The sequence below is a fragment of the Cervus elaphus genome, chromosome 15 (genome assembly GCF_910594005.1).
Source record: "Cervus elaphus chromosome 15, mCerEla1.1, whole genome shotgun sequence".
Taxonomy (NCBI): Eukaryota; Metazoa; Chordata; class Mammalia; order Artiodactyla; family Cervidae; genus Cervus; species Cervus elaphus.
Window position 1 is genome coordinate 8,157,927 of NC_057829.1, and position 12,870 is coordinate 8,170,796.

General features: G+C 40.4%; 1 protein-coding gene across 3 annotated transcripts in view; it reads left to right on the forward strand.

Annotated features, from left to right (window-relative positions):
- The window catches only part of PCNX2 (pecanex 2), a 301,990-nt gene that overhangs the window by 23,238 nt on the left and 265,882 nt on the right, over positions 1–12,870 (forward strand). For 2 of the 3 annotated variants that reach the window (XM_043925987.1, XM_043925989.1), the window contains exons 2-5: positions 391–596; positions 1,661–1,778; positions 2,448–2,484; positions 4,074–5,354. In XM_043925987.1, the coding sequence (XP_043781922.1) occupies positions 391–596; positions 1,661–1,778; positions 2,448–2,484; positions 4,074–5,354 (1,642 nt within the window). The remainder of the gene's footprint in view (positions 1–390; positions 597–1,660; positions 1,779–2,447; positions 2,485–4,073; positions 5,355–12,870) is intronic. The other variant, XM_043925988.1, reaches the window with a different exon arrangement.

Genomic DNA, 12,870 nt, shown 5'->3' on the forward strand with positions numbered 1-12,870 from the left:
TTGTTGAAGAAAACAGCATCTCAAAGGCCTTTCTCCGGCCTTGAAGACCATGTGCACAAGAAGACCAGATCTGACTATAGAAAAGAGCTAGTAGGAGTGGAGAGTCTTGCTATACTGTGTCTTTCATTCTGTGAGGTTCCTGTCTGCAAATCAAATCTTGGTCATTGCAGCTAGTGGTAGAATCTGAGAAATAAGACAGACTTTTTAAAAAGATAAAAAGGTAATAGCTCTTTCTCCTTGGGTATTAAGAAAAGAAAAAGTTATATAGCTAATAAAATTTGAAACTTTGCCCAATTTATGCTTAATAAATACTTAAAAATATTTTCATATATAAGATAAAAGATAATCCTACAAGCAAATAATTTTTTCCCTTTCTTTTCTCTTCTCTAGGCTTTTCCTCCAGATGCCATCACTGTATTTTTTTACTGCAGTTCAGTGACCATATTCTTCACAATAATTAAATTGGTCAGTTATCGCCTACACCTCATGTTTGATAAAGGAGAAGTGATCCAGCAAAAACCCTCTGGAAAGAAAGAAAAGCCAAGTAAAGACAAAGAGGCCAACAGTGACCATATAACTAATCACAGAAATCCAAGGTAACATTTCTAATTAATGCATCAGTTTATAATTTAAATGTTTTAATCTTGATTAAAATAATTTTGCTCATTTATTTGTTGTTTATGAAAATATGCCAGGAGAGCCAGACACAAATATGTACATTTTTCTTCTATTTACATATATACTTAGGCATAAAAAATGTTGATGGTCCAGATGGCTTAATTGACTGTTTAATGTGACCTCATATCATGCTCTGAAATTCATTTGCATTAGGCTTAGCATAACAAAATATTTTTCTTTAGTCTTTCTATCTCATCATTTAAATGCTTAGCACACGCGAGTATTTTCAGGAAATTTGTGTTTGTTAATTTAAAAGTAATACATTGTGTAGAACTAAAATAGTAAAGATAATTCTCATGTGGGCATTTGTCACTATTCTTGGTCTTATTTCTGATAGTTCTTTAAGAGAGTATGTCTTATTTTAAACTAATGTTTTTAGCTTTTAAAAGTAAAGTTTGTATGCCATGATTTTTCCTTTTTGTTTGTATATGGATTTATGGACGTATAGTTGATTTACAATGTTATATTAATTTCAGGTGTATAGCAAAGGGATTCTTTTTCAGATTCTTTTCCCACATAGGTTATTACAAAAGATCAAGTTGAGTTCCTCATGTTATACAGTAGGATCTTGTTTATTTATTTTATATATGGCAGTGTGTATACGTTAATCCCAAATTCCTAATTTATTCATCCCTCTCCTTTTCCCCTTTTATAGCTGTAAGTTTGTTTTCTGTGTCTGTGAGTCATTTCTGTTTAGTAAATAAATTCATTTGTGTCATATGTTAGATTCCACATGTAAGTGATGTCATATGGTATTTGTCCTTCTCACTTACTTCCCTTAGTGTGATAATCTCTAGGTCTGCCCATGGTGCTCCAAATGGCATTGTTTTATTCTTTTTTATGGCCAAGTACTATTCAGTTGTGTCTGTCGTGAATCTGACAAAGTGGAAACAAGGAGAACAGTTGTTCAGGGACTAATGCCGAAAGGGCCGTAGTTCTGTTTCATAATATCACTACCCCTGTGTTTCTCACGCTGGGTTAGCAGCAACGGGCAGACTGGCAGCGGCAAAGAAGAAGCCGAGCGAACCCTGCCCACCCCTCCTCTCCGCGGCCGCTCCGGAGGACAGAGCGTAAGCTCCCGTCGCTCTTCTGGGCTCCTGGTGAGTGGTCTGTTTTCTTTCCCACTCTCCTCACGCTGCTGGTTTGTTGGTTCCAGAGGTGTTCAGTGGCAGTGGCTTCTCTTCACACGTGTCAGTACTTGTCTTTGGGTGGCAGTGACCTGAGGGGTGTCCCTGGGCCCTGAGATAAACACCTAATCCCGTGGAGCGCACCCCCAGCCTCCTCTGCAGCCCGCCCACCCTGCTGGGACTGCCCGTGACCAGACCCCAGAAGCACACCCGCCCTGCCCTTCCCTGGTCTTGTCTGTCGTCCATCTCAGTCATCGCATTTTCAGTGCCCTCCCCTGGAGTCCACTCCCTCACTGCACTTGAAATCACGCTTAAATCACCTTTTTCCCCCTAGATCCACTTTCTTGGACTCTCTTCCTTACAATATAAAGTAGCACATTATTGGTCTTCTTACTTTCTTAATTATCAAACTCCCCTTTATCCCAGCACTGGGGTCTTGGGTGGACGTCTGTACCTCTGTATATTTTAGTGTCCGTCTTTACCCATTTGTCTCATACATGCAGTGTCCAGTATAGTGGACACTATCTTGTCTCCTCCCCACCTGCCATAAAAACAGTGGTTGTTGTTCCGTGTCTGCTGACTGCCTGGAAGTGAGCAAGGGAGCTGAGTCATTGATTGATTTTTGTTCTTTCATTTATTTAGGACCTGCCAGCGCAGGAAACAGTGGAAGATCTCAAAGGTAGAGTGCTCATTCTCATTATTCAATATTTTATCACAGCATTATCCTCAGTGAAACACAAAGTAGTTTTTGTAAAGCCAAATGCCAGTGAAGTCATTAAGATTTAGAACTGTACCTAAGGTTGTATATTTATATTTTACCTTCATTTCTTTAACTCTTCATTTTAATTATTTATCAGAATTTTTATATCATGTCTATGTTCAGACTGTGATATTGTATTGATCATATTTCATTGTCCTTTCTCCAATCTATGCCTCTTTCCATAAAGCTAATAATAGCTGATATAAAATAGGTAAATTCATCATCAACACACATACTTGCTTTCTTTTTCAATTTTTTGGCTCTACCTACCACCTGGCCTGTGGGAATCTTAGTTCTTCTACCAGGGATTGAACTCCTACCCTTTGCATTGGAAGGGCGGATTCTTAACCACTTAACAACATTGTGTTCTGTGTATTTGCATTTCTCCCAATTTACAAATTTTGTTTCTGGGATTTCCTTTTAATCCTCCCACCCCAAATATTTATTTTAATTTTTTGCTAAGATTTCTATTGTTTTTTGACTGCCTTCAGAAGACTTGTGTGCATGCGAAGTCACTTCAGTTGTTCTTGTCTCTTTGCCTGCCAAACTCCTCCATCCGTGGGATTCTCCAGGCAAGAATACTGGAGTGGGTTGCCATTCCCTTCTCCAGGGAATCTTCCTGACCCAGGGATCAAACCCATGTCTCTTACGTCTCCTGCCTTAGCAGGCAGGTTCTTCACCACTAGCGCCACTGAGAAGCAAGACTTAGAAGACTTAGAAAAGAACTTTTGGAGGCCTGAGTGAACCTCTTCTTTTCTCTGCTTTGAAAAACTTCTGCTGAGGTCACATTATAAAATCCAAGCTGCTTTGGCTTGTCAAGTGCTATAGTGGATTGGCCAAAAAGTTTGTTATGGTTTTTTTTTATTACATCTTACAGAAAAATCTGAATGAACTTTTTGGCCAACCATATATTTTGGAGCCTCCCTGCCTTGGTTTAGAAGGATTAAGTAACTTACCCAATGTACTGTAGCTAGTAAATAGCATGGCCAGCATCTTTCTGATTGCAAACATGTTGTTTAAATCACACTAGTCTGCCTCCCAAGCTTCCCAGGTGGCTCAGTGGTAAAGAATTCGCCTGCCAATTCACGAGATGTGGGTTTCATCCCTGGGTCAGGAAGATCCCCCTGGAGAGGAAAGTGGCAACCCATTCCAGTATTCTTGCCTGGGAAATTCCATGGACAGAGGAGCCTGGCAGGCTACAGTCTATAGTGTTGCAAAGAGCTGGACATGACTGAGCAACTGAGTATGCAGGAGTCTGACTCCCAGGGCCACAAAAGAGGGAAAGCTAAAAGTCTGAATTATTATCTTAAATATAGAGATTTCAAGAACAATTTCACAGCAGAGGTGGTATTTTAAAAATAAGCATCTAATCACATTTGTTGCTGGTGTTATTTTAAATTTTTTATTGTTATTATATATAATAATAATCATTTATTATTATTTGGTCTTGCTCTGGGACATCATTCATCCATTCTGGATGGAAATCAAGATGCTGTTGTTGATTTCAGGTGTCATTCTGTCAGATGACCAACCCATAGCACCAGTGTCATCTGCCTCACCTGGTATCAAAACGGAAAGCTTACCTGCTTCTAAAGCACCTGTGCTGGGAACCGTTACCACATCGGCAATACCGCTGAAGCCCGTTGTGGCGGAAACTTGCATCAGTGATCAAGGGAAGGAAAGAGGGGGCAGGCGGCAGCCCCCCTTCCACCACAGATCCGAGGGTGGCTTGGCGGACAAAGAAGCCATAAAGAAGTCGCCCTACCTGTCTTTGTCTCAGTACGACTTACTGGAGACGGGCGTTTCTGTCCAACCTTGGGGGAGTGAGAATTCTGTCTTGATTCCAGAACCTGGTAATTATGCCTCCATCAGGGACAAGCTGCAGAGCAAGTCGCCTCAGGACAGCCTGAGCAGCAGCTGCCCTCAGTGTAACACCGTCATCGCCAGACCTGGGCAGGAGCCAGTTTCCCAGCAGGTGGACTCGACCTTGAACCAGGACGTGGGCGACTCAGATAGTGAGGTCGCCGTCACTCTGATAGATACTTCTCAGCCTGGTGACCCGCTGAGTCTGCACGAACCCATTAGGATTGTCATCACCATGAGCAGTACTCCCAACTCCATGACAGACTTGGAAAGCTCGCTCCATCTCAAGGCGGTTGGTACTCAGCCATCTGGCTTCCAGGCTGATGCTGAGCCAGCTCCCCCAGGGGCGGCCGGTCCCCCAAATGTGGAGCAGATGAGAATTCCCGTCATCACCCTCCAGCTGTCTGAGGATGCAGGAGGCATGGTGTGTCCCGAAAGCAATGGAAGTGGCAGGACGCCAGAGAGACTGATGGTGGAGGCATCCTCCAACCCGTGTTCTGGCTATGAATCTGGGGAGGGGGGCAGTGCCACCCAGGACCGCAGTCCTTCCTCAGGAGACCACTGTGCAACCCCCCCACCTACACCTCACATGATCTCTGAGTCTGAGGCGGGAACGGAAGCCCAGGCCAACCTTGGTCCATCATCTTGTAGAACCAGCCAGGAGAAGAGACATGCCCGGGTCCTCAGCGTAGACAGTGGGACGGATGTCTTCTTGAGCAAAAGTTCTGCAGAAATTATTAATGATAAAGAGCAAACAATGCCGACTTCCAAATCTGACTTAGAGGCCAAGGAAGGACAAGTACCAAATGAATCCAACTTCCTGGAATTTGTCTCCTTGTTAGAATCGATTAATACTTCCAAGGTGGTGGTGTGTAACCAAAGGAATGAGCCAACAGAGCAGAGCAAAGACAGCAGGCTTCCTGCAGGTAGGATCCCACATCTCTTCTGTCCTGCTGATGCAGAGAAGGCAGTGTCTCTCTTTGTCATTGGCTTTCTGTGATTAGATTTTGCAAACAGCAGGACAGCTATTGTGTAATTGTTGGCTGTTTGGCTCCTCACTGATATTTGCTGAGTGTGCCAAAGCCAAGCTGTGTGATGAACATAGATTAAAACTGGCTCTCTCCTCCAGGAAATTTTAGGCATAGTAATGAAGATTTGGCTTCCCTAGAAGGCAGGAATATTTATTTCTAATGAAATAAGCAATTATATGTTACCATGGTGATGAGAGCCTTCAATGGATGTCTCTTCCATTATAAAATAGATGCATTCTGGGAAAGAGATTGTAAAGCAAATTAAAGAATCCACTTTTCTGTTGAATTCTGTTATACAGTCCTGTATGCTGAATTTCCTAACTATCCCAAGTTGTAAACATAATTATAACACACGGCCCTTAATATATGCCAGTGAAAGTGTTAGTTGCTCAGCCGTGTCTGATTCTTTGCAACCCCTTGGACTGTAGTCTGCCAGGCTCCTCTGTCCATGGGGTTCTCCCGGCAAGAAGACTGGAGTGGGTTGCGATTTCCTTCTCCAGGGGATCTTCCTGACCCAGGGATCAAATCCTGGTCTCCTGATGTGAACCACCAGGGAAGCCCAATTTATGCCAGGCACTGTCCTAAACCCTTTATAGATATTAACGAGGGTGATCATCTGTGGTGGTTTGTTCGACGAGGTCCTTGTTAACACGTGTTTTGCCAACATAATTATTAATAGCACCACCTCTCTCTCACAAAAGTGTTCCCAGCTTGAACAATAAATTATACAGTTACTGTATAATGGAGTGAATTATATACAGCTTCACTCATTTGCTCCTCATATAACCTTGTGTTATGGGTTCTTTTATCATTCCTTCTGGAAAGGTGGTTTTCTCTAAGTTTTCCAAGTTAGTCTAGTAAGTCTGGAGCTGAGCTTTGATCTCGGTGTTGCTCCAGAGTCAACACTCATAAATAATAAAACTGTATTTCCTGCATGAATATAAGATTCACTCGTTTTCAGGTTACTTAATATCTCTGAGCTCAGTTTCTTCCCTGGCAAGGGATGTTACTGGACTAAAGTTTCTGCAAAGTCTTTCTTTATGTTCTTTTTCTTTTTTTTGGCTGAATTGCATGATATGCAGGATCTTAGTTCCCTGAGAAGGGATCTGAGCCAGGCCCCCTGCAGTGGAAGTGAAGAGTCCTAACACTGGACTGCCAGGGAAGTCCCTATAGTCTTTTAACTTTAAATGTCCACATTTCTCTGATTTTTGAGTACATCATTTCTTCATAGATCTCTGAGAGCATATCTATACAGTAGGATTGCTTGCAGGAAGTTGTGGTTCATGGGTCTGTAGCATTTCTTCATTCTAGGATTGCCCCTTTATTATTGGCCGTTCTCTGGGACAGTCAGAGGTCCCTTTGGCTCCACAGTGGTAGCTCCCAGCAGTTTGTTCTTGTTCCTTTTGTCTTTCTGGTGCTCTTCAAAAGGCTTGTCCTGCTAGTGGATCAGTCCACTCTTGCACAAAATTTCATCAATATTTGAATATTTAAATTATGTGAACTGAATGTATTCACCTTTTTACTACATCTATGTATCCAGGATTTGTGTATAAAGTAACATGGACAGGAAAGGTAAACTTCTTAACAAACATGTGCAGTACGAGAAAGCATTGGTTACTCTGAGATACTAGACATCTTTCTGATATGAACTTTGGATTGCTTACCCCCCAGTTAATGTAAAGATTCATGGATCTTGACTAGCGTTGTCTGGTGGAACCTTCTTCAGTGATGGAAGTGTCCTGTATCTGCCACCACCAGTGGCTACTGGCCACTTGCAGCTATTAAATACTTGAAATGGGGATTGTGCAGAAATGCGGTTTTTAATTTGATTGAATTTTACTTTATTTAAATAGCCCCACATGTGGCTACGGGCTACTGTATTGGATAGTGCTGAGCCAGACGATGTGTATCTTCCTGGGGAGCTGTGAGTGGGGTGGACAGATCCCTGGCTTTGGAACCTGACAGCCCAGGGCCAAATTTTGGTTTTGCGGTGCCAGCTGCATGAGCTTGGGCCATTCACCATATCCTTCTGAGCTGCAGTTTCTTCAGTAAAGCAGGAATAATAATATGTTACAGATGTACTGTGATGATTCAATTAGGGAAATATGTTAAAAGTCTTATTACTTGATCAATTTCAGCCATCTGTTCTGAGTTTCCCCTCTGGCTATTATGTGAGATTTATTTCGTCTGTCTAAAGTTTCTGCTCTTAAACTTTTCAGCCAGCCATATTTAATCAGAACAGGGTTGAGTTGGAAAGAGATGTGGATGCTATGAGGTTTTCTTTGGAAAGAATCAGGCTTGGTTGTTGGGACAGGAACAGGTTTGGCTATTGGGAACTTGTAGGTACAACAGGATTGGAGAAAGAAATGGCAACCCACTCCAGTGTTCTTGCCTGGAGAATCCCAGGGGCGGGGGAGCCTGGTGGGCTGCCGTCTGTGGGGTCGCACAGAGTCGGACACGACAGCAGTGACTTAGCAGCAGCAGCAGTTGTACCTACAACAGGGAGGGGGAAGTTGGAGTGGATTATATGTCTATTCCAGGAAGGGTCAGAGGTTTTTTCTTAATTTATTTTTTAAAAACTACCAAGCGTTTGCTCTTCTTATTGTCCTGTGATTTATTCTCCTCCCTTTTTTTTTTTATTAAAATACAGTTGATGTGCAATCCTATATGTGTTTTATAGGATCAATATCAACACAATCCTATATGTTTTTCAGGATTATATAGCAATGATTCTCAATTTTTAAAGATTGTATTTTATTTAAAGTTATAAAATATTAGCTATATTTCCTGTGCTGTACAATATATCCTTGTAGCTTATTTATTTTAAATATGGTCGTTTGTACCTCTTAATTCTTTATTCCTGTCTTACCTCTTTCCCTTCTCTCTCCCCACTGATAATCACTAGTTTGCTCTCTACATCTGTGTTATTTCTGTTTGTCATATTCACTAGTTTGTTTTATTTTTTAGATTACATGTATCTGTGATAACCTACTGTATTTGTCTCTCTCAACTTACTTCACTAAGCATAATAATTCCAAGTCCATGTTGTTGCAGACAGCAAAATTTCATTCTATTTTATGGTTGAGTAATATTCCATTGTAAATACTTATACTACATCTTTTTTATCCATTCATCTGTTGATGGACACATAGACTGCTTATGTATCTTGGCTACTGTAGATAATACTGCTTTGAACATTGGGGTGCATGTATCATTTGAATTAGTGTGCTTGTTTTCTTCAGATAAATACCCAGGAATAGGATTACTAGGTCATATGTGGGTTCTATTTTCAGTTTTTTGACAAACTTCCATAATCCATAGTGGCTGTACCAGTTTGCATTCCTACCAACATCCCTTTTTTTCTACATCCTCACCAACATTTCTTATTTGTAGACTTTGTGATGATGGCCATTCTGACAGATGTGAGGTGATATCTCATTGTGGTTTTGATTTGCATTTCTCCAGTGATTAGTGATGTTGGCCATCTTCATGTGCCTGTTGGCCATCTGTATGTCTTTTTTGGAAAAATGTCTATTCAGATCTTTTGCTCATTTTTGAATCAGGTTGATTGTTTTTTGTTATTGATTTGTATGAGCTGTTCATATATTTTGATATTAACTCCTTGTCTGTCATATCATTTGCAAGTATTTTCTCCCAGTCATTAGATTGTCTGCTTATTTTGATGATGGTTTTCTTTGTTGTACAAAAGCTTTTAAATTTAATTATGTCCCATTTTTTAGATTTTTGCTTTTGTTTTCTTTGCCTTAGGAAACAGATGCAAACAGTAATACTTCAATTTATGTCAAAGAGCTCTTTGCCTATGTTTTATTCTAGGAGTTTTTTGGTTTCTGATGTTATATTTAGGTCTTTAACCCATTTTGAGTTTACTTTTAGTATCTGGTGTGAGGAAATGGTCTAATCTCTTTCTTTTATATGTAGTTATCTGGTGCTCTTTATGGTACTCTTATTTCCAACCCAGGTTGCCTCCACAAAGGCCTTTAGGATTATCTTTAGATCTTGGGGATATTCTAGAATTTGAGGCTATAGAAACCCGCATACTTACCAACAGACTTTAAAACCATGTTTCCGTTTTGTTTTGATACAGCTTTATTTTATTTTGTGGAAATAAACAAAAACCGCTCAACTGAGAAAAAGTAAGGCTATTATTTAGAGCTTGCTACAAAAGATGCAACCACCAGCATTCTGGCAGAAACTCTGAGGCAGGCAGAGAAGAAAGCTTTGTAGTGGAAAAAAGGAAGATTCCAGGTGTGGTTGGAAGTTATTGGCCTGGGGAAGCTGGAGGCGAGATTATAGCAATTGATGTGATTGGTTTATTATTGTAATTGACTAGGTCCTGTCCACCTCCTTGTGACCCCATGGACTGCAGCATGCTAGGCTCCTCTGTCCTTCACTATCTCCTGGAGTTTGCTCAAATTCTTGTCCATTGAGCTAGTGATGCTATCTAACCACCTCATCCCCTGCTGCCCTCTTCTCCTCTTGCTGTCAATCATTCCCAGCATCAGGATCTCTTCCAATGAATTGGCTCTTCGCATCAGGTGGCCAAAGTCTTGGAGCTTCAGCTTTAGCATCAGTCCTTCCAATAAGTATTCAGGATTGATTTCCTTTAGGATTGACTGGTTTGATCTCTTTGCAGTCCAAGGGACTCTCAAGAGTCTTCTCCAACACCACAATTTGAATGCATCTATTCTTCAATGCTCAGCCTTCTTAATGGCCCAACTCTCACATCCATAGATGGCTACTGGAAAAAACAGCTTTGACTATACGGACGTTTTTTGGCAAAGTGAGGTCTCTGCTTTTTAATATGCTGTCTAGATTTGTCATAGCTTTCCTTCCAAGAAGCAAGTGTCTTTCAATTTCATGGCTACAGTCACCATCTACAGTGATTTTGGAGCCATGAAGTGATGGGACAAGTAGATGATCCCAACTAAGTGATGATCTTAGTTTTTTGAATGTTGAGTTTCAAGCCAGTTTTTTCACTCTCCGTTTCAGCCTTATCAGGAGGTTCTTTAGTTCCTCTTCACTTTCTGCCATATAGTGGTATCATCTGCGTATCTGAGGTTGTTGATATTTCTCTTGGCAATCTTGATTCCAGCTTGTGATTCCTCCAACCTGGCCTTTTGCATGATGTACTATGCATATAAGTTAAATAAGCAGGGTGACAATATACAGCCTTATTGTACTCCTTTCTCCACCACTTGTTCCATGTCCAGTTCTAACTGTTGCTTCTTGACCTGCTTGAGGTTTCTCAGGAGACAGGTAAGGTGGTCTGGTGGTCCTATCTCTTTAAGAATTTTCCAGTTTATTGTAATCCACACAGTCAAAGGCTTTAGTGTAGTCAATGAAGCAGAAGCAGATTTTTTTTTTTTTTAATTCCCTTGCTTTCTCCATAATCCAACAAAGGTTTGCAATTTGATCTCTGGCTCCTCTGCCACTTTGAAACCCAGCTTTACATCTGAAAGTTCTCAGTTCACATACTGCTGAAGCCCAGCTTGAAGATTTTGAGCATAACCATGCTAGCATGTGAAATGAGCACAATTATATGATAGTTTGAACATTCTTTGGCATTGCCTTTCTTTGTGATAGGAATGAAAACTGACCTTTACCAGTCCTGTGGCCATTGCTGAGTTTCCAAATTTGCTGCCAAATCAAGTGCAGCATTTTCACATCATCATCTTTTAGGATTTTAAACAGTTTAGCTGGAATTCCATCATCTCCACTAGCTTTGATCATGTATGCTTCCTAAGGCCCACTTGACTTCACACTTTGGGGTGTCTGGTTCTAGATGAGTGACTGCATCATCATGGTTATCTGGGTCATTGAGACCTTTCTTGTATAGTTTCACGTATACATTTCTTGTATAGTTCTGTGTGTTCTTGCCACCTCTTCTTAATCTCTTCTGTTTGTTAGGCCCTTACCATTTCTGTCCTTTATCGTGGGAAAGAAAATGGCAACCCACTCCAGTATTCTTGCCTGAAGAACCTCATGAATGGTATGAAAAGGCAAAAACATGATTGGTTAAAAGAGCATATTTGACTTTCTCTGATTGGTTGGATTTCTGCAGTTGGAAGCAGGGATAAAAATTAGGGAAGCTCTTAGTTATTAATCAATTCCTGTCCATTTTGGGCTGGTTGTTGCAGGAGTTATTATTTGGCTTCCTGAGTTGTTTGCTAGAAATAGTGGTCTGACTTCTGACAAGTGTGACTTGTACATAGTATGTTAGTTTCCTGGGCTGGTTACTGTAGTTAATGGATTATTTTTCTGAGCTGGTTCTGTAGATTGTGGGTCAGAGTTCTATTTGTATATATATTACATGGCTATTGTCTATTTGTATATTCAATTTCTCCTAGACTTTCTAAGAAAATAATCATGAATGCATGTGGAGATGATTATTGAAGGATTATTAATATCTGCGGTATAGAAAAATGGAAACACTAAATTTATAAGAATAGGAGTCTAGTTTATTAAATTATACTATGTTAATGTAATACTATTTAGCTTCCATTTGGGAATAATGTAGAAGAATATCTCATGTCATTAAATATTTATAGTACTTTAAGATAAGTAGAACAGTTATAAAACAACATCTGTTTTTGGGGACTTCCCTGGTGGTCCACTGTTTAAGATTCCATGCTTCCACTACAGGGGACATGGGTTTGATCCCTGGTCAAAGAACTGAGATCCCACATGCCTGTAGCGTATCCAAAAAAACCCAACACCAAAAACATCTGTTTTATAACTTTTCTATTTAGTTTAGTAAGTTATACTGTATTAATGTAAGATAACTTCCATTTTTGGATGATGTAGAAGAATATATCATTAAATATTTGTAATAATTTAAGAAAAATAGAACAGTTATAAAACAATATCTAAATTATGACTTCATTTTTGGAGAAAAAAATGTCTAAAAGAAATTTCCAGTGTGATATCTATCATATTGGCTCCTGAATCAGCATGGTGGGGTTAGGAGTAATTTAAGACTTTTCCCCTTTTCTCTAGTTTTAAATTATATGCCATTCACTTGTGCTATTTTTAGACAGAAAATTCCTTTACATGTGTATTTTTAAAGGGAAAAGGAGAAAAGTAGCCCATTGTTGTTGTTGTCTGTCACCAAGTCATGTCCAACTCTTTTGCGACCCCATGGACTGTAGTCTGCCAGGCTCCTCTGCCCATGAGATTTCCCAGGCAGGAATACTGGAGTGGGTTGCCATTTCCTTCTCCAAGAGATCCTCCCACCCAGGGACTGAACCTGCATCTCCTGTCTTGGCAGGAGGGTTCTTTACCACCAAGCCATCAGAGAAGCCCCAAAGTAGCCCATAGGTTGGCATTTGTTATGTGCCCATTTAAGAGAAGGAGAGACTAATGTATTAAAAGCAACATGAATGAATGAGTC